The sequence below is a fragment of the Bacillus rossius genome, chromosome 10 (genome assembly GCF_032445375.1).
Source record: "Bacillus rossius redtenbacheri isolate Brsri chromosome 10, Brsri_v3, whole genome shotgun sequence".
NCBI lineage: Eukaryota > Metazoa > Arthropoda > Insecta > Phasmatodea > Bacillidae > Bacillus > Bacillus rossius.
The window spans coordinates 1,141,053-1,164,165 of NC_086337.1; the positions used below are offsets into that span (position 1 = coordinate 1,141,053).

General features: G+C 37.7%; 1 protein-coding gene across 7 annotated transcripts in view; it reads right to left on the reverse strand.

Annotated features, from left to right (window-relative positions):
- The window catches only part of LOC134535704 (uncharacterized), a 264,594-nt gene that overhangs the window by 75,350 nt on the left and 166,131 nt on the right, over positions 1-23,113 (reverse strand). For all 7 annotated transcript variants that reach the window (XM_063374904.1, XM_063374902.1, XM_063374905.1 and 4 more), the window contains exons 13-14: positions 20,806-20,875; positions 16,799-17,049 (exon numbers count right to left, since the gene is read on the reverse strand). In XM_063374904.1, the coding sequence (XP_063230974.1) occupies positions 16,799-17,049; positions 20,806-20,875 (321 nt within the window). The remainder of the gene's footprint in view (positions 1-16,798; positions 17,050-20,805; positions 20,876-23,113) is intronic.

Sequence of the window (23,113 nt, forward strand, 5' to 3'; positions counted from 1 at the left end):
CCACACCATCTATCGGCGAAAGGACGAACCAGCTGAGAGCGAGAGCGCACTACTGACCATCCTATCCCCACCAGGAGAAACAGTCGACCTCGCACTCAGTCGATAGGTCGCAGGAGCCCTTTTTTTCTTTCGGAGCCCTTCGGAGCACTTCGGGTTTCCCGATCCCCTCCTCCAGAGGAACAGACGACCGGGCTTAATTTTAAGTTAGCGTCCCGGCACCATTTCAGGGATTTTTAGGGCAGCTCTCGTCCAGCGCGCATCTTCGCAACAGGTCACAGTAACGACCAGCAGCTATGGTGATCCGCTTTCGGCAAGAATGTAGTTGCTTTCTGAGCCAGGCCATGTAGCCTAGATTTTTTTAGTTTTTCTTCGTAGCTGCCCAAATAGTTAAGTTTAACTTTAGTTTTTTTTTTGTTTTCGGCATTATTATTTCTTCTATGGCTACCGCGAGCTCCCGCGCCGCGCATCCCTGGATCACCCCCAGGGACAGCCACTATCTACTTCACCCTGCCAGCTAAGGTAAGCTGCACTTCGTCCCACACAAACCTGTTAGGTTGCCTTTTTTTTGGGCTTAACTTCGCCCGGCATAAACTGCCTGCTAACCAAGCTAATCCATTTGGATTATTGGTTATAGGCAGGGTTCCAGAATCCCAGAGTACTCAAGAATTCCAGAGTGCTTCAAGGACCCCAGACCAGTTCAAGATGGCGGCCCAGTTCCGGCGCCACATTTTGCACCTCAACATGTAACTCGTGAGCCTCTATAACGGAGTCTCCCTCCATCTTTCGGCACCCCTCAAAAAGGAGTGAAGAACAGTTTATAACTCCGCCAGTTTTAGGACGTTTTCCATATTATTATAAAATATTGTATTTTAAACACATATATTTGTTTTATGAGCCTGCGAGCTCAATGTTCCTAAACAGTTGAACTTAGTATAGCATGAAATGGTGTTCCCCCCCCCCCCCCCCCCCGGCACCCCTTTTTTCTATTTTATTCGTTAGTGTACTCAATGTAATGTATCAAAAATAAGAATCTAACATTGTTACCAGTTTTGTTTATAATGGCTGTAATGTCGTAAGATATTTTCAAATGTAAGAAACCAGCAATGAAAAAATAAATATAGTTTAAAAAACTAATGAAACATGCTTTTAAAGATTATCAAACTAAAAAGTAAAAAATAATTTTTAAATTAAATTTATGACAATAGTATATAAGCAATACTAGTATAAATGAGAAAAAAGCTTGAGGCGCTTTGTGCCATATTTTTTGAATATTAAGCGCCCCATGCTTTTTTCTCATTTATACTAGTATTGCTTATATACTATTGTCATAAATTTAATTTTAAAATTATTTTTTACTTTTTAGTTTGATAATCTTTAAAAGCATGTTTCTTTAGTTTTTTAAACTATATTTATTTTTAACTTTTTAGTTTGATATTCTTTAAAAGCATGTTTTTTTGTTTTTTAAACTATATTTATTTTTAACTTTTTAGTTTGATATTCTTTAAAAGCATGTTTTTTTAGTTTTTTAAACTATATTTATGTATAATTATCATAGGGAAATGAGTTACCGACACTACCTATTACCATCTGAGATAACTATTTGGAGTTGCAACGTCACAAAGAAATGGTAAAGTCTCTACGAATCATTTGCAGTTAGATGTATGGATATAATATTAGAATTTACCGGGGAAAAAAAAACACTTTTTTTTCGGCGTGGTCGGGAGTAGAACCCACGATCGCTGAATCCGAAAGCTGACGTCACAGAAGTCGCGCGCCTTAGACCGCTCGGCTAACGAACGTAATGAAATGGGTGGGACATTTTACAGTGATGAGTCACTCACTCTTAGTCGAAAGAGTTACAGACGGACAGACAGAGTTACAGACGGACAGACAAACATACAGGTGAAGCTAATATAAAGCATGTAAAAAAAGATACTAAACTACTAATCAACAGTAAAAGCCTCTAATGAAACCAAACCACACAATTGTTTTCATTTGCTGCTACTTGAAACCACAATCCACGTAACCTTTCCTACTGTTAGGAAGGTTAATTTTAAATTGTGTTTTGTAAGTGGGCTGTGCCCCTCTGGCAAGTCCTTTTAGATAATTAGCCTGACGCTTCCACCGGACATTTATTATTAATAATTATGGTTTTATCCTGAGCACAGCACCACGATTACAAGCTGGTCTGACAGCTCTGTCATGCGTGGGCTTGAACATGCGCTTGTTTTTACAATGTTTAGCCTCTGCCGACGGATTTCATAGAATACATTAGCTGATGGGGTCTCCCAGAGTCACACATTCGTTAAAATTAACTATTGACTAGCCTTCGCTATGTCTGAAGTGGGCAGCACCTTAAATGCAAACTTTCAAATGTACTGCAACAACGTTACAGATTTATTTATTTTACGTACTGTAACAATTATTTGTATTTGCAAGTACATATATTCTTCTACAGCATTTCATGCATCAAAACCTTAAAACAGTTCTAACCAACAACAAACTCTATGTACACGGAGCAGTCGTTCATGACAATGTAGAGGATCCCTCTAGTAAAATTAGGAATTTATGAATTATAAATGTTCTTCCATGATCCAACATTATATCAGCATAATTTACGTGCATTGGCTGGTGTGAAATCTTTGATTCTAGATGGTTTAGGTTCATAATCCATCTGTTAAAAGTTGCAAGGGCTGATTACATAAAATTAGCTTTGTATATTGACAGGGCATTCCCTTATGGGTTATGTACTTAGGAGTGATTTTGCGTGTGAAGAATTGCAGTAAATCCTAGTTTCATATACACATCTGCAATGATGCCAATTGCATAACATATAGTTTTAGAGAATTCCTATGGTAGTGTCTAAATATCCAATTGTCTGTCCTCCTGTATGTTTGGTGTCTTACAAAATATTATACCCATACATTTACCCCCGTACTGCTCCATGTTATGTTTTTTTTTATCAAACCCCCGTGTGGCCGACACTGTTTTGTTGAGAGTGATGTTCTGAAGATCTTTTAAGATATTGCAAACTGCAATTGTTTTATATTTTCATGTAAGAAAATTGTAACAACACAATAACAATTAATAAAAAGAGCTGTACCAATTCACAAAACGATATGCCGATACACTGATGCTACACCGATACAACTTTGCAATTCACAGTTTCCGAACCAATAAAAAAAAAAGACAAATTTTGTTAAAACTTTTTATAATTTTACGAGATTACCCAAAATAGTTCATTCTAAAAAAAGCATGCAATGCAAATGCATATGTATTTTAGTTTATAAACGAAACATAACCTCTCTAACTCACATTTTTACCTTGTTTTCCTTTGTTTGTTCATGACAGTTAGTTGCTTATTTAAACATGAATTTACTAACGGAGGCTGGAAAAATTAGTTTTTTAATACTGTTACAATTTACTGCAGGTTCGTAAAGGATAGCCCAATTAAAGATTTTATTACACTACACAGTTTTATTTATTGCCACTACTTATGTCACTTACAAAAATCTTCTAAAATGGCAAATAACAAATTACACTTAAAGAAAGGTCTATTCCCCAGTCACTCGTTCCACACACCTCGCTGGGCCCCCCTCGTGGGTCTCCGCCGCGGGACTCCGCCGCCGCCGACGCACTTCCCCTTCGCCGGGATCCCACTCGACGCCTCGCTCGCAACTTCGCTCGGGACTCAGCCGCACCCGCGGCACTATCGCCCGGAAACTCCGCCGCGGGAGAACTCCCGACTGAACACTCCGAACTGACTCCCTGCCCTGACATCCTCGGGCATATATATAGGCCCCGGCGAAATTCCAGAACTCACGAGAGCGGCCGGGGCCCGTCGCGTCACTCCGAGCCATCCCGACGGCAGAAATCTCTCGAATACACGTGTCGGCGGCTCGCGCAACACAACAGCTGGCAGGTTTAGGATGTCAAGCTAACAGTGCCGCGCGGGGGGAGCGGAGGGCTGGAGGGAGATAAAGCGGCGACCCAGGTGCGCACGGCACATCTCATGTTACGGCGTGCACCTGCGCGTGAAGCGGCCTGGCTAACGTTCGTAACAATACACAATTACATAAAATAAGATTATTTAATAATAGGTTACTATAAAATATATTGATTCATATAATACAAAATTTAAAATAATGAATTTAAAATGCGCATTGAGACTTTGTACATGTTTACTATTCAAGAACAGGAATTCCAATATGCGTGGGCCAAATTTTACGGTACAAAACATTTATACGGAAATGCTTTTCATGTGGTTAGTTTGCATGGAAAAAAAAAGTTTTTTACGATATGTGAAGACAATTTATTTGGTTATTATTTTTTTATTCAATTTTATTTTAAGTATAATCTGTATTGAATTTATTTGATTTATTATTTGATTTGTATGAAAAAAGAAGAGCTCAAACATGTCTTATTAGCTACATGCCTCCACATAGTTTCTGATGATGTTCTTCTGCTCTATCATCAGACCCTCAGTAGTTTACACTAGAGTCCCGTTATAGCGAGGTGTCACGGTTCCGGGTTTGATCCTCGCTATAACCGTGTCCTCGCTATAACAGAATTGGACAGATTTTGGCCCCCAAAAAATAAAAATTAACCGAAAATAGCATAAAAATTGTGTTTAAATCTGTATAATTGGAAAATAACAGGTTATATGAATAAAATCTTAATTTCTGTAAGCAGATGTGTGAATTCTCTTTAAAACGATACCCCGCAAGTACGGATGAAATCACCGATTGCGTCAAAATAACCGGAATACCCTACCACGCCACGTAAGAATAGCATCTCAGCCCGCAATCAATTACTCAACTTGGCCCGCGGCCGACGCAGCATTGTCCTGCTATCTATTGTCGACGCATGCTGTCTGCTGGCAGCCATGTTGGTTCGGGATGTTGCTAACAGGCGGCGCTAGTGTAGTGCGACAATTTAATTCTTTACAAAAAAGCAGGAGTGCGGCAACTCACGTACGCCTCAAAACGAAATAGTCGCTGGAAAACTTTACTTTTTCATTTAAAGAAACCTCTAAACTTTTTTAGAAAATAAATTTGGGATTAAACTCAAACCATCACCACCCCCTTCCTGGACAGATACCCCAACAACTGACTGAAACAAAAGTTACAAGAAAACTGTCCTAGCGATTCGGAAATAAATACGGTAGTGCCTACTATTTTTGTCAGATAGTAAAATAAATAACGTGACGTGATTGTAAACGTGTCACGACTGAAATAATTCCTAACAAGTTTATAAATATTTGTGTATTATTAATGCGAACAATTAGAAACAAGTATAAAGACGGCTCTTTTTTAGCCTAACATAGTTATAAACAATGTTATTATTCGTTAATGAAAATGTCCCAACAAATTAATTAAGAGCATTTATATAAGAAAAAATGTGCATATTGTTATGTTTAATGGGGGGAAAAAATATATTTTGTCTATTCTCTAAATAATAAGAAATGTGTACAAGTATATGTATATTCAAAGGCTTGGTTTATTCGAGTCGAGCATACCTTGGCCTTGAAGCCAGCCAGTGATGCTGTGACTGTGAAGTCGCTGGCATGCCCTGAGTATGGGCGTTTGGATGATAGCCGGCTTATCTTGTAGCGATGTAGTCATAAACGAAACAAAGAGACTGCACTCTTTGTAGCCTAGCGGTTGCATTACACATGCATATATCCCCAGCACGTTCAGCATTTATTATACTGAGTTCACAGGAATAGAATAATATTAATGAACAGACAACTAACGGAAGTATGATAAAAGCAAGAAAAGACGGGATTCTATTTTAAAAGCCACGCACTTAGGTGGCGACTGCAAGGCTGAAGAATGTGACAGGTGTCAACGGCAAGATGTCTAGTGGCGAGCGAGAGGGGTGGAGATAAAGTAGACACATAACCAAAGCGCGCTTCACGCGATCACGCCGTAAATTCCTCAAAAGACCTCGTTATTGCCGTGATCTCGCTATTACCATGCTCGCTATAACGGGATTCTCCTGTATATACAGAGGCAGGAAGAAAAATACCGTTAATATTTATAAGGTTTACAAACAGTTTGAATGTATTCAATAGTGTGCCTACTAAGGGAGTTATGAAATTTTTGTTATTCAACCCTGTTTAGTTTAATCCACCACTTGCAGTAACGGTTGGTTGTAGAACAAATTATTTCAGACTCAAGTTGTAGAATATAATTTAAGGTTTTACAATAAATCAGAACTAATTTAATAGTGTACACGGTACAGAATTTTTTTTTTTTTTTAAAAATTCCATCCCTTCTTTTTTTTAACTTCTGTAAGAATGGCTCATCATATCAAAAATGGTAACAGAAAAAACAAAAAAGTTTTAGATACAAATTATACCATTTACAAACACATTGAATGTATTCGATGGTGTACCCTAGGCCTTATCTTTATCCATTTTTTTTTTGCAAATTTCCATTTTTATGTGATTTAACATATTTTTAACGTATGGTTTTGTTTTGCTTGTTCAGAAATTAGAATCCTAGGTAATTTTTCTTTGTACTTGGTTTTCGCCATGATTCTTTGTCGAAAAGCTGATGCATTAGTTTGGGCTGTCACAGAAGGATATGAATTTTGAGAGAGAGAGAGAGAGAGCGATTGGGATCGCGTGCACTCTTGTTTTGTCACGAAGGACCGAGTCCTTCGGCTGTACCGTGAGTTCATGTGCAACCACGACATGTGGTGACTGTTTTTTAAATGTTATCTTTCGGTACCTGTGATGAGCAGATAGATTAGTGATGGGATTTTCGATACTTCGATACTTCGATACCTCGATACCTTCGATACTTGACGGTATCGCAAAGTATCGAGTATCAAAACTGTAATTTCGATACATTTTTTCGATACCGGAATGCTTGTTCATTTGTATTGAATTAAATTTTGAGTCGCCATCATACAAAATACAACTACAGTAGAACCTCGATGATTTGTTCCCGTTTCATACATTTTCCCGTGTCATACGCCGATTAATTTTGGTCCCGCCGAAGGTACTATATTTACAATGGTTTACTTTCCCGGAACATACACTTATAAAATCATTAATTTCCCGTTTCATACGTTTTTACGAAGCGGAAAAGGTCTAAAATTCACAAATTTTTTGTTAGATATATTCCTCCTGATAAATTACCTTTTAATTAATGCTTTTATTTTGAAAAACGTTCATTGTTTACCTTTGCAAACGTAAGAAAATAACTTTATCACACCATAGTATGGATGGTATCATGAAGACTGTGCACTTTGCTAGTAGCATCTATGGCCAGCACCAAGCGAGACTAGTGGCACAAACTAGCAATGATTATGAAAATGGTGCACGCGCTTTACCAAGGCACGGATCTCATATTTTGTACATTCATTAATCTTTGAACTGAATATACCTGTTTGTTATTGTTTTCTTACGATCGGATTGTTTTGTATTTTACTTTTCTCAAGTTAAAATTTTATTGAAAATTGTTCTGTTGCATAAAGTTGTTAGTAAAATGAAACAAACAAGCAAAAATTTCTGATTTTCTTTTTACAATAGCCTAATTTTTTTATTTCTAATTTAGGCTTGGTGACTTTTCCCCCCCTCCAAGAAAGGACTTCAAACATTTTGTAAGGCCACTGTTTCTCATGTAAGCTTTACTTGATTATGGACTGTATTTTACATTTCTGGTGGTTTTATTATATGCATATATAATGATGAATTCATATCTTTCATTTAGGGATGGGACGATTCCAAAATTTTCGATTCCGATACCTGATTATCGATTCCTTAAAAAATCCTTCGATTCTCGATTCTCGATACTCACCTAGTTAACTTAATATTAAATAATTCAAATTCTATTTGCAACATTTTTTTTTTTTTTCAGCTTTCAATACATATATGATGTAGCATACATCATAAATTCATATTTATCAAATTTGAGTACACAACTAAGTTATTAACATTAACTCATATAAATGTTTACATTATTAGAAGTTAATCGCTCATATGTCAAAGGGGTCAAACTAATCTAAAATTTGTTTTGTAATACGTAATAAACTATAAAAAAAATTTTAAGCTTTCCTTGAGCAGTATAAATTATTTTCGTTCATACAACTTGCCTAACTTAGAGAAGGGTACAAATTAACTAAAAAATTTGTAAAATTAAACAGTAACAAAATTAAGCAACAACTAGAGAACTAGCAAATAAAAGTGTTGTACTTGATTGTGGTATTTCGGCGTTAAGTTACATTTAAGAAACACAAATTCATTTGTTGTTATTTCGGCGTTGTGGTAACGACCCAACAAAATCTATAAAACACTGACCAACTAATTATCATCGTCACACCATTCGAAAATGAATGTTTGTTTACATTTTTCCGCTTTTTGGCGCGATTTAAAATGCTTGTGCTGCCCCGTACGGCTAGGTAACGAAGTAGCCTGGTTCGCCCGATAATGATCTGCTTGATACTACGACGCTGTTCCAACTATATGCCAGCGCCCCCGGCTGACGTGGTATGGCCACTCACGTAAGGCTGTTCTAAACATCGTTCGCCCAATCATCTGCTTGCTTTTGTATTTATTTGGTGTCGCTGTTCCAAGCTGACGCCAGTGCCCTGAGCGGTGTGCGTGGACTTTAAAACTTCGCCTGTTTGTCTTATCTATCCAAACATTATGCCGGAAAGGAAAATAAACGCCGTAGTTTTGCGTATTTTTACAGTATATTTTTGGGTTTAACATTATAACGTGAGCGTGTGTAAGCTTTTGTTTGCTTTAGTGCATTTATGATTAATTTTCAGTAGCGGCCATGTTGCGGTGTTTGTTTACCAGTGACGAGACAAATCTTTTACCCAGTATTTAAATTTCCCGTAAAAACATTGCGATTTCGCGTTTTAATACTAAATTTCGTGGAGAAACGCTGTGTTGTGGCGATTTCAGGTAAAAACTGTATTTTACGGTGATTTCGCGTTTATCGTCGTTTAATCGCGATCGCGAAAAGAACAGGCCCCTTCTAATACGCAGTGATAATTTTTTTATAAATAATTTTTATACTTTGACTTGTGTATAACATCGACCCAAGTTTTAGATATTGTTTATTTGTGGAAATATGACTGTTATATATGCGTCTAGTCAGTCATAACCCCACTCAAAGAGTCGTTAAATAATTGTATCTGACAGATTTGCAATGTTGTGAAATGTTTTTTTTGCTACATGCGGGAATCGACTTTTATCATCGATTCTCGATTCTCGATTATTTAAGTAGAATCGGTAGGTATCGATGAAATTGGGAATCGGTTTTCCCATCCCTACTTTCATTAATATAATGCAATTATTTACACATTATGTATTTAAGTTTAATCTGACATTGTGCTGGTATGATAGATTGAATTTATATACAGTAGAACCCGTTTATAGTGAACCCGCCTATAATGAATTCCCGTTTATAGTGAATTTCCGTCTCGGTCCCGGCAAAATGATGTGAGGTTATGTATTAATTTATTGGATATAGCGCACAACTTTTGTCAATGTTGATACGTTTTCCCGTGTACCACGAACAAATTTTGCCGACATAATGCACATTTATCTCAAATATTTTCATATAATTACAAGTATTTTCACAAAACGTCTATTCTGGATCACATTAACGTTTTTCTCCTCAATATGCTACTCCATTGTCCACTGTTCATAATATAAACAAGTCGTAATCGAGTGGCCTCGGTAGGCTACGTGTAGCCAGAAATGGTGCTCAGTTTGGTGAAAATAAAAAATAGTTTTCCCTGCATAGTTAAAGAATGGGCGAACGCGTGTACATTTAATAAGTTATCAAAATTAAACATAAATTACAGCCACACAAATACGTATGTACATTATAGCAGCAAATTCAATATTTTTACGTCTCATTTTTATCGTTCACGTTTCGGACATTTTGATCGAGTAAGGTTTTTAAGACTACCACTAGATAGAACTCTGTGGGCTAAATTTTTCCATAGAAAGTAAGAAATTTTCGTTCCAGCTTTAGCAACTGCGATACTAAATGATATGTAGTGATCTTTGATGGGCCAGACTCGTTATTTTTCGTTTATTTACTTTTGACGGTAAAAAGAATTTCGTGTTATTAAGCTGCAAATGTGCTTCAATAAGAAATACGAACATAAAAAAGGGTGAAAAACGCGTTAAAAAACGTAAGGCATTATCTGTGCGAGATAAAGTGGACATTATTAAAAAGGTAGACTCCAACCCCACTGTCCCGCACGTGTTAATATCAAAGGAACTGGGAATTGCAACATCCACATTAAATACAATATCAAACAAGCTGAACAATCTTCTTTCTCAAGCTGCGAATACGTCACAGAGTATTAAACGCCTGAAAAAAGGAAAATACGCCGATGTCGAAGAACCATTAATAGAAAGTTTGTACATGTGTAGTGTATTAAAAATAATATCTGCATTTGCTCATAAAACTGTTGCTTTGAGTATTTTCATTCGTTCTTTTCTTGGCTTAGGCCTATGTGTAATTAAGATTATGCTTTTGAGTATGTATTGCCAATATAAAAGTTTTCCCAGATATAAAGTTTCCCCTCTATAGTGAACATATAAACTAGTCCCTTCAGATTCATTATAACAGGGTTCTACTGTAGTTTATTATGTTATTTGTAATAAATGTTACTTAATGGGAAAATATTTTTCCCTGGAGTATCGAAAGTATCGAACTGAAAAAACAATACAGAATCGAGTATCGAAAGTGTGGTATCGTCTAACCTCTAAGATAGATGTATATATATTTAAATAGAATTAGATGAAAAGAGGTTATGTGAGAAAAGTTGTATGCTCTACATTTTTTTTTGTGGTTGCAAGATGGCCACCACAATAGCTGTGAATTTTCTTCGAGTATCAATAAAAATACATCAATATCAGTTTGGTGAGAGAGACATTATTTCAGTAACCCATCGACAACAGAAATAATTCTTTTGGAGCTTATATAATTTTCAGCGCTCAAGTGTGACTAACCATTTGCTAGCCAGGTGGTCTGGAGTGTGACAACAGACAGTGAAATAACTGTACAAGTTCACAAGTATTTAAGAATAGGAAAAGACTTGCAAGTTAATTTTCAACTATAATCGCCTGGCAAAATATAATTACAGTTTTATCAGTTCTGGTAAAGTACGGTGACTAACAGTTCCCATAAAAATTTTATGAATTGTATTTAATTTAATATTAATTGCTTATCTAACCATGGGCAAACGCTTGATATTGAGTTTTAACATATCATGTAATGTATCTATCGACAAAGAAATGGTTTGATTTTCAGAAACTTTTGTGCCCCCTCTCGATAACATTTCCACTAATTACAAAATATTACAATCCAATTAATATTTTACTTACTTTAATATAGTATTGAAATTTGGATTTTTGGGTAGTTCACATCATGTATCTCAACCACATGCATTCTTCAATTTTGTACTCTATTTTTCACCTACCATTTAATAATTATTTTCAAGTTAGGTATTTTATATATTTTTTAGCAGTTTCTAGATACATTTTAGAAGAGAATCAAAACCTTTTTTTACCCTTGAATTCCTAAATATGGAATATGTACTTTAGAACCAAATAAATTGAAAAGCTATTTTTCTAAAGAAACTAATTTTACACACTACAGTGGCTTGTAACTTAGGGTTTCATTATTGTTTGCTATATGCTGGTATCTGACAATATAAAAATAACATTGTGCCACTTATTGGCACTAGTCATTTCATTTTTTTTTGTAAGTTAATGTTTTTGCATTTGGTGACTAACATTTATTTTAATTCTTTTGAGAATTGGAATATTTTCGCGGGTTATTTTCTTTCTTATAATATCCAGGGCTGCAGCCTGACCGCTGTCTCTAGAGACAACTCCCGTCTCAGGGGAACACCGCGAGCGTGCACGCTTCGAGGCACGCCCCACTGCACGGGTGTCTGTGGCTCTATGGGCTCTCTTCCCCTGGCCCTCACACCAGTGCAAGACCCTCCCCTTTACCCCCGTGCACGGCCCGTGGACCACTCCAGGCACCGGGCACTTCCTTCCTTAGCCCTCTATCGACACTTCTGACGACTGTACGTCTTGGCCTCCTCTGGTTCCCAAGTTCTTCCCCCACTTTCTCCTTAGCTCTAAGCTCCCACTTCTTTTTTCTTTTTCCACAATACCCCTAAGCACCCCTTTAACGAGGCGTGATGACTGCCCCTCAGCATGCAACCTTCAGCTTCGGAGACACCCTCGCACTTAAGGCAGCCACTGCGTTGTTTGTCAGACAGTTGACTACCCTGCAGGATGTAGTCCCGTGGCTAAAGGGAGTCTCCCTTTTCATCTTCACTGCGAAATTATGTAGTTTGTTGGTCCCTCGTTGCCTGTGCTTCTGTGCTCTGCTTCGCGGTGACTCCACCAGGCTCCATGAAGTAATTAATAGTGGTAGGAGGTACTCTCTTTCTACTCTTTGGCTATGATTTTTCTAAAGCTCATTTCTGTTTTGGATTTTCTCTTTGGCCTTCCTATGTTCATCGCTGTGACCTTCTGTTCCGCAGGGGAGTCCCAGTTGCTGATCCCTCCACCTTCCCGCTGGCTCCACCTTCGTGCTCACGTTCGTGCACGCAGGTAACACAGGTGACATTCGTTTACAAAATACTTCGCTCTATTGCTACCTTCTATTGGGACTCAGAAAATAAATCAAACTCCGTGAAAATTCTTCAGAAGAGTCTATATTGAAACTAACTATATACATGAACAGATATTCATTAATTATTATTTTAACTGTTTTTATTTAAATTAACATAAATTATTTATTCATAAGCTTTAATGTAATACAATCTTAACCGGTAGTTTTTTCTATAACAGCTTCTTTTGAAACATTTTTTAAATCTTAATAAGAATGTATGACACACAGATTTTTAATATTATTGTACTGTGTTGTATTATTTACATTATAACTAGTGATGGGTCGAATTCCAATTTTCCCGAATCCGAATCTTGAATTCGAATCCCAAACAGTACCTCGAATCCACTCCTCGAATCCGAATCTAGATCTCAAGGGTTAATTATAAAATAATTTATAAGTTAACAGAAAAAATTAAACATTATGCAGAATTATTTAACCCTTTAAATTTTTATTTAAAAAAACAAGGATTTTGACACGGTCTGGATCAAGACGATTCCGTTTTTCATCACATATGTTTCCTGCAGTGCTGAACAAACGTTCAGAGAACACTGTCGCAGGGGGTGAACACAAATATTTTTTGGACAGTTTATGTAGCCTGGGTGAACACGCAGACTGAGTTTTCCAGTATTCGAGGATGTTTATTTCTGGGTTAACTGTAGGATCACGTAAGAATCCAGTCATTTCATCAATTGCTGTAGAATCCGACATGGTGGATTTAAGGCATTCAGGCATTATCTGTGAGTACAGTGATTCATGTATCCACGGAAAAAAGAAAACGAAATTCAACATCCCACGGAACAATATTTTGTAGTTACCAACTTGACACTTGTTTAAAGTCCCAAATAAAGATAAACGCTTTCCTGAAATATTTACGTAAAGGAAACTGAAAGGCGCCATCTTGGCTTCAATGGTTTTAGGCCATAAGAAATATTGTTGTGCGTCTTTTAAAATAAAGCCTCACTAAAGCATAGTGATTAATATGCCCGAAGTTAAAAGTGACGGGGTGTTTTCTCTAGTTTACCTATTAAAATTCTTTATATTAATATTAGTTAGGTATTTTTTGTGTTGCTCAAAATTATTGGCTAACAAATTCATTGGTTGGCCATCATGGAATTCTCAGATAATACATATTTTAACATTGGTGGTCTACACAAACCAAATTTGGTCCTAAAAAAATTCACAAATAGAACGTGTATCAGAATATTTAAAATAGAATCACGTTTAAAATAATAATTGTATAATGTATTAATTTATGTCATTCAATATTTCATTGTTATTACTAAATGTGTGACCGTAACTTGTGATGAAAGTCTGCATTATTGTTGTATTACTAAGTAACAGATTTCTCGGTAAAGTTATTTAAAAAAAAAAAAAAAAAAAAAAAAAAAAAAAAAAAAAAAAAAAAAAAAAACATATTACAGTGAAATTCCTTTTCAACATACTTCAGAATAACTTATCTTTCAGTTCAACGTATCATTTTAAATTCCCGCTAAAAACACCAATGTAAACAATGTAAAAATATTTCACTTTAACATAAAAAACATATCCTACATTTCATTACAACGACCATTATTTTCCAGTTATCAGGAATTTTTTTTACAGAATTGTTACTGTGTTTGCGGCAGGGTTCTTTAATATAAATGTACATTATGATTAATTTTTATCGCCTTCAAGAATCGTTAACACGTATAAAACGTAAACAAACAATGTCTCAACGATTCATAGAATTATAGTACAGTTAAACGCGCCATTCTTCCTCCTCCATGGATTACACACTTTAGTGCACGAGACAATCTAAACAATCGATTGCTGTCTCACCCCTCTTCAAGATAATTGTTTTTAGCTGCGCAGCTTTTGGTTATTTGTAGAGCACGTTCTAAGAGTTTTTATTAACGCACATACAAACGTTAAATAAAAATTATATTTTAACTTATATCTAATGTTAATTTATGCAGGTTAAGTTTTGAACTGTTTGGTGTCACAACATGGCCGACACGCTTTATTTGTGTTGCCATGAAGATAGGAATGTCGCCTGGCACAGCCATGCTCACGACGCGCGCTACTAGTGTGGTGCTATCGTTATCTATGGATGCGAGGTTTGTTTACGTTTGACGTGGCGCGAGGCAAACAATATTGTTGATTGAATATTTTAATCAGGATGGATGGCCAAAAAGATAAAAAGAACCGCAAGCAGTTTACTTTGAAAGAAAAAGGTGGATATTTTAAAAGAAGTTGACAAAGGCAGGAAAAATGCAGATGTGGCACGGTTGTTTGGTTTGGTGCCCACTACACTGTCAACAATAATAAAAGATCGCGAAAAAATTATTAAAATGTATGAACAGTCAGCTTTATCTGCTGGTCGCAAGAGACTTCGCCTAGGAGATGACGAGGGAATTCTTTCCCAATAAATGTACGTATCTGCAAAATAGTTTAACCCATTTGTCATTTTGTGTTCGACAGATATAAATTTTGTATATGGAAGCCTAGAATTTAAGCTACTACTGTATTAAGATCAGTATTTTTTTAAAATTCTTGTTGTTTTACAAATATTTGCTTCCAAGCTAATGTAACATTTGATCCCCTACTACTTTATTTTTAAAAATTCAAAAATACTACGTTTTAAAGGTAAATTTCAGAATAAAGTAATTTCATTACTAAGTATGAAAGTTGAGGCTTTATTGATGTACTTTATAACGAGATTTTACTGTACTAGTCTAGATCCTAAATGTGCTTTATTTTATTTTTTAGCATATTCTGAGAATACATCTGTGATTTATGCCTTATTTAATGCCAATGTAGCAACAATGCATCCATGTTCATGAATATAAAGTAAGTTTTCCAAATCAGTACATGCTTCATAATTTTTTTATATAATAACGAATGAAAAGTACAATACAGTAGAACCTCGTTAATACGTGATGCGCTAATACAGGAATCGGATAATCCGGGACGATTAAAAAGAGCATTAAAAAAAGAGAAGTAAAAATTGTCAGCGCTTAAAATTAACATCATGCGAGCCGAGCCGGCAGCCGTAAACACTGCAAGCCATCTTGTGGGCCCGCCAACTCCTCAACGCTGTTTGTGTTTGTACCGACCCTTTGTGTCGCCCCCCTTTCAGCTGTCACATTTGTCACTCTTTAAACTTGAGGGGGATGTCCTACTTCTGCTTCCCGTCTCCCTTTGTTTGTTTCCGCCGCCAACTCACGGCAGGCGCCTGGCGAGTGAAGTGTCTGGCTGGCATACGTCTGTACGAAGGGAGGGGGGGGGGAGGGTGCAAGGTCAGCACAATCTTATCTTTCTCTCTTCATTCGGCTGTTGTAAATGACGGTGAACTAATGTCTAGGCAGTGCTGTATTTTTTAAGCCGAGACACTAATTCGAAGACCGCCGGCCCTTACAGTGAACGGATTATCCGGGTTTATTTTATTTTTTACAGGATTTTAATTATCCGGGCTTCAGCGGGTCCCAATTAACACGACTAATGGGGAGTTTACTATTTGTTATCCATCTGCTGCCAAGGCGCAGTAAGCCTCGGGAGATGTTACGTCGCATGACCTTGGCCTTAACCCAGCTGCACGCCGGTGTCTGAGAAGCTTGACAAGACCTTCTGGGCTTTTAATCGCTAGTCCGTGAAATTCTGTAATCCGTGATTATCTCGGTCCCTACCATCACGTATTAACGAGGTTCTACTGTACCTCAATAGGATGTATTCCAAGGAAAACGTAACAGGCCTAGTAATTTGTAAGCATTTAAGTTTTTAAAGTACTACATTTACATCAATATTTTTCCTCGAATCCCGAATCTTTTCCCTCGAATTTCGAATTTTTAGAATACTAGAAATTCAGTGGGATTCGAGGATTCGAGGATTAGACCGGCCCATCCATAATTATAACTAAAAAGTACCCATTTATTCAATGATTCGCTGTCTTAATAAATACTGCCATTAAATATATACTCAGCAACCAGACGCTTTGACCTTTTACTTTCTTGTTTACTTTACGATCCACATTTACACTCAACCATTACCTTGTGAGTCTTCTTTACCTGGGACATTTCCACAAGTAGCACCGAGGTGCGTGAATATAGTCAGCAGAGTGATAGGTCAGTAGACTGTCGGGAACGCACCTCGGAGCACGACGGGCGGGCCGAGGTAGGGGCTGTCCGGCTCGGCCCAGGCCACGTGGCGGGGGTGCAGGAAGCGGGGGCGGGCGTGGTCCCCGTACAGGTGCTGGTAGCGCGGGGGCGACGACAGACGCACCGCCCGGCGCGGAGCCGTGTCGCTCACGGGGACGTCGTTCACCCGCACCGCCGGCACCGTGAAGGGGCGTGGCTCCCGTGGCTCCCGCGCTTCCCGCCCGGAGGACTCCACCCTCCGGCTGCAACGCACGGGACCGTGCGTGTGGGCATTGCACATCGCAAGCTCCAACACCGACCGTATCCCACTGCAGTGCGCTACGATGTCACAGTCACCAAACTTTCAAAGTATTTCAGAAAATCATTACTTACTATGCAGAGTCTTATTTGAAACAGTATGTCATGAATAAAGGCAAGTGAAAAATTAAACACAAATGAATGTTCAATAGAAGCTGAATACTTAATGAAATGGTAAATTAAAAATATAAATAAATTTACTGAAATTTCCAGTCATTTTATATACATAGTGAACAAATAATAATAATAATAATAAACATTTCTCCCTGTAAGTCTCAGTTATGTCAAAACTACAAATTTACATTAAAAAATTTATTGATTAGTAGACATCTGCGAATTGTGATTTTTCAGTTCGAATCAAATTCAAATCGAATTTCAAAAAAATTCACGAGTTTCGAATTTTTTTGAACCGAATTTGAGAATATAAAAAGAAAATTGAAAAAATAAAAAGAATTAAAAAATCAGGAAAGTGAAAATAAAGGGAAGACCATAAAAAGTATCACAAGTTTACTTTATTTAGCATAAGGAAATTGTACAAAAAAAAAAAAAAACAAATTTACCGTTTTTATTACTTAAGCATCGCACATTTTATTCTAAAATCAAGTTTGAAAATTAGGGGTGAGACCGTGGGTGCTACTATTATGAAGAAAAAGAAAAAAAAAAACATGTAAAGTAATCCATAAAAACAAAACCTATTCATGGAAAATACGTTTATTTAAAAAATAAAAAGTAGACTTTGCGAGAGCACGCCAAATTATTTAAATTAATGAGTGATGCAATGAAACCCTTTTATTCAACGTAAAAAAAAGAAACCTGTAACAAGAACGTGATTTGTAACTATACGCATAACGATCGTTCCTGACAGAGCGCGCGCATGCATGCAGTCTGCGAGCTATCGATATCGATCTTCGACTACGTGCGCGCACTCTATAAGGTAATACAGGAATCAACACAACCAAACTGGCGCTGCTTACGTTTTATAAGCGGTATAAAGCGACTCCCGAGTAGGGTTACCAGACACTGATAACAAAAAAGGAGGACATTCACCTCGCAAAAGGAGGACATTTCACTAAAAAAGGAGGACTAATATATATATATATATATATATATATATATATATATATATATATATATATATATATATATATATATATATATATATATATATAGTTTTTTAAAAAGCCATGAATTAATTACAATGGAGTACGATATTTTACAATGTTTTGGCATTTAATACAGTTTCAGTATAAAGAATCAAAGAAACTGCGCGTATACAGCATATTAAAAACACGTTCCTCTGCATGTACTGCTACCTGTCAAGCTGTCATAGAACTACTTACTAGTGGGGTGACTGCGGACAGCGCGCGCTTTACTCAGAGTGTAACTGCAGGAATTATCTCACTTTATAAAAAAGCCGGACATTTTGGAACATTAAGGAAAATCCGGCCGGACGCAAAAAAATACATAAAAAGGAGGACAAGTCCTCCTTTTGCCGGACGTCTGGTAACCCTACTCCCGAGACGTTAAAGATGAAGTTTATAACTTTTAAAAAGTCTTGAAAACACGATTTACTCATCAGATTGCTTTGTAATAGGATTAATTAAGTTAGTATGCAGTTTTATCAGAACGAACGGCGTAAACTGCGTAAAGCAATAGGTGCGTTGTAAGCAACGAGAATTTATTGCATTACATCAAATGACGTTAAAACGGGACAGAAATAAAATGGTTCAAATAACGGGAAAACGTAAATAACGGTAACGTAAATAAGGGGTTTCGCTGTATAATTTTTGTAAGTGAAAGATATAATCGTCCATTTACATTACTTTAAAACATTGTGGATCGGGGGGGGGGGGGGGGGGGGGGGGATGTCTTATATTAGTGTATCCGGGCCAGATTTTGCAAGTCGAATTATTGTAAAATGAATTCGATTCGAATTGACGAATTGAATATCAAAAAATTCGAACTCGAATTCGGAAATTTCGAATATTCGCAGAACCCTATTGATTAGTAAGCAATAAAAATTATTTAATTTGGTTGAGTGGACGTGAATTAACTTAAAAACTAGTGTGTTTATAATTTGCATTCTCCACTGTCAATAAAAATTTGGATAATGTGCCAAAAAGGACGGAGGTGCGTTGAATATCTCTTCAATGCTAACAATATGAGTGGACAGCTTGCACAGGAGCTAGTGATGGCTGAGGACTGGAAGCCCCCTCTCGCCTGCTGTAGTGCTGCGACCCCCTCGAGGCCTTGCAAGGCTTTTCTTGTCCTCGTAGTGATTCATTTTCTGGTGCTCACTTGTGTCAGTGTGTGTATTGTAGTAAGTTTATTACATGTGGCGGAGTGTTAGCAGTATCAGTTGGCAATACCACTTAATTTGTTGAGCCTGATTTTATTGAGAAATTATACGAACATGTTTCTTTGAGGATATTTATTACACGACTACTTTACAACACAATCCTCTCTTCATCATGGCTACCGAAAGACTGCATAGACTACAACAATAAAACAGTGAAGTCAATACTCTTACAGTTTCCTTCTGCTTGATGATTACAAATTTACTCTTCAACATAATTGCTGTATCTCACGGTCTGTTTCTTGGCTTAGAACAATCTGTTCGGCAGCCATAGTAGGTAAGTATAGTTCAACCTGGGACTCAGGCTCCAGGCTCGGTATCCGGCCGCCATCTTGGATTCAGCCATTTTGTTTTTCTAGAACTTTCCACCATTTTGTTTTCCATAACCTTCCTTAACCTTTGATTTAGCTATTCTGTATTCTAGAACTTACCGACAGTTTTTTTGAAAATCTGTAATATTATTAACCTCAAAATACGAGAAAAATGTCCAGTCATAAAAAAAAAAAAAAAAAGTCATCTACTAATGTAATGATTGATTAGATTGATTTCAGTCCTTGCTTAGATTCTTGGTCTGTGCTAAGAGTCGGATTACAAGGTTCGTCACTACCCCCTACACCCCCCCTGTCCCAGTGCTGTTAACTATCGCTGAGCGGCCGCCGTGCGGAGTGGCGTGAACTGTTCAGGAGTCAGGTCGGCCCGTCACAGCCGCTCTCAGTGCTTCTGGAGACAACCCACTATTATGAAAGGGCGGGTGTTCCGAGGGTTCGGAGAGGGTGAGAGACCCCCTCCAGAGTGGCGCGACGCGGAGAGACAGGATCGAGTGAGTGAGACTGTGTGTGTGTAGGACAGACAGGAGGTAAGGGGCTAACTACTGTTGAGCCTAGCTCCGGCGAGGAGTGCGAACTGTGGAACTTGACACGCATATTAAGTACAATTATTTATTTTGATAAATTTAAATTAATTCTTAATTTTTTACCACTTCCTGTGCTTTTGTTTTACCAATGTTTGTTCAATTTATTTACTAAATGTTCAAGAGCAGATCTAATAATACGCCTATACACACATATGCACACATGCGTGCACACCCACAAACAAACACTCTCAAACACTCCCCCCCCCCCCCCCCCCCCCCACACACACACACACATGCGTTCATTTCAACGACATATTTTCTGAGTCTCTTGGAAAAGTGGAAATTAAAATACATAATTTCGAATATATGTTAAATTTACTATTAAAAAAAAAAAAAAAAAAAAGCTTGCCTCCATGTTTCACAAGGCAGGTGATGTCTATCAAGAAACCACAGTAGGGACAATCCTTAAAGCCAATACATCTGGAGCAGTACCTTGAATTGACTAGTCGGGTCAGCAGAACTCCTGTTATCTGCAAGGCTAGCTGCAGTAGCTCGTACAAATCTGGAAAATGAAAACTGACCAGAATAAGCCAAGACAAACATTTATACCCAAATACATTACAATTACTGAATTAACCCCAAAATTCAGAGATTCAAGCACACAGCAGTCAAGAGAAAACTGAACAGTATATGAGAATAATAAGAAAAAAGTTGTTAAATTAAGTTTTGTGGATTGTTTAGAGGCGTAAGAGATTTTTCAAAAGGAAAAATAATAATTTTGTATACAATTTTTTCAAAATTTTTGGGAAAACCATTAAGAAGAAAGATAGGTTTAATAGTTGGAAACATCGAATCTATTCCCACTTTTAAAAATGGGAACAACCCTAGCTAATTTCCATTTGTCAGGAAAAACTTGTGTTTTTAAGCTCATGTTGAATAAATGTTTTCGAAGGGAAACCAGAGCATCTAGTTTACTAGATTGTAACATTGCAGAATTCCCGCCCTCTGCTATGTTTCTCATTTGAATAAGACTATTTTATGTTTTTGTGAATATTTTGATAATTATTTTTACTATGCATCATTTTAAGTATTTTGTTCGTGTTTAATGATTATTATTAATTTAGGTTATATTTAGTAATGTTTTATTAATTGTTTACTTCATAATTGAAAATTAACATGTGTATTATTTACTTTTTTATAAATTTTAAAGCATAGTATGGATAGCTGGACAGTAAGGAGTGAATGGAAAGGACATGGGCGCGACACACTGTCGCCAGCAGGTCAAGACAATGCGTCGTTGGAAACCCCAGCGCGCGGACTTGTTACTGCGCACCAAGAAACTGGAACTTTGGCTGGGCGCAGTCTCGCCAGCGAATCAGGGCGAACCTTGAGGTGGCGTGAAGTGTCTCCCCATGCCAGTATTTTTCAGGAAATAATGTGATTGGTCGGTCGGTCCAGGGGTTGTAAAGGGACCGTAACTGCGTGGTGCGTGTTCAGTAGCAGTGTCGTCGTGGGACCGGTGTGACGTCCGGCTACGACAGCTCACTATACAAAACGTAACTAGTAACAAGAATTTTTTTTAAAAATATTAGGCATGGTCGGGCAGAGAAATTTTACTTCAGGCGGGCTCGGGCGGATAATTGTCCAAAATTTTCGGGCTCGGGCAATCTCGGTCGGGCATCAAAATCAGTTAATGAAATAAATTTTGAACATAAAATAGTCGTACTTAAGTTTGCATTGACAAACCTGAACTGTTTTTATTTATTTACTATACCGCACTGATATGAAAGTTAAACATTAAACTAAAAAATAGAGTGCATATTAATCTTGGAAATAAAGTGCTTATTAACTAAATTGTGTTTGGGTAGCTGCTTGAAGGTTCATTGTCACTGCTGATTGTTTGACCTACACTTCCACTGGTATCCATTTTGGTAAAATAATGACATGAATTAAATAGAAACAATTCACAACCACTTTCTGCAAATGCCACGCAACTACAATGTGTGTAATTAAAGTCAGCTTATAATCCTTCTCGCGCACAGCAAGCAGCTCCACCGGCCTTGAACACTACTTTGTGACTATTGAGCAGTGAGCATCTGCCGTGCGTGCGCGCGCGTGTGTGTATGTGTGTGTGTGTGTGTGTGTGTGAGAGAGGCGGGCGACCAGCTGCATCGTTAGTCAGCCAGCGAGAGTAACGGTAAATGCTGACCTTGACCACTTCCGCTTGCTGCAGGGCTCGCTCTCATATCTGTCTCCCCCTCCCACAAACACACTTGCTGACCGGGCACCTTCTTTATCTTATCTCTCACACACACTCACTTCACCGGCTGGTGCCGGGACGGCGGCGGCATGGCATGTTCCTGCAGCTGCCGCGCGTTCCAAAAAAAAGAAGCTTTGTTTACTTGCGCCGTGCGGTATTGCCGTTTTCCAAGGTGCCCGATATTTTCGGGCACTGAAATACCCGCCCGGAATTTCGGGTATACTTGATACCCGAAACACTGCCCGAAATTTCGGGTACCCGACCATCCCTAAAAAATATAAACAAAATTTTAAGTGTGTTCAATTGTATTTGTTATAATTCCAGGCTGCCGAGCCGGGCCAACTCTGGAATGTAACAAGATCATTGGGATCAGAGGTTTTGTAAAAACTTGACATTGAAATTGTAAAAGACAAGGAAATGACCATTTTTGAAGTCCTTACAGCAAAGAGAAAGGTAAACGCCTGTGCCCTTGGCAGCTCCACGGCACTGGAGAGGTGTCTCCGGCTGCTATCTGCCCCTGTGACCGCAGTCCCTAACACC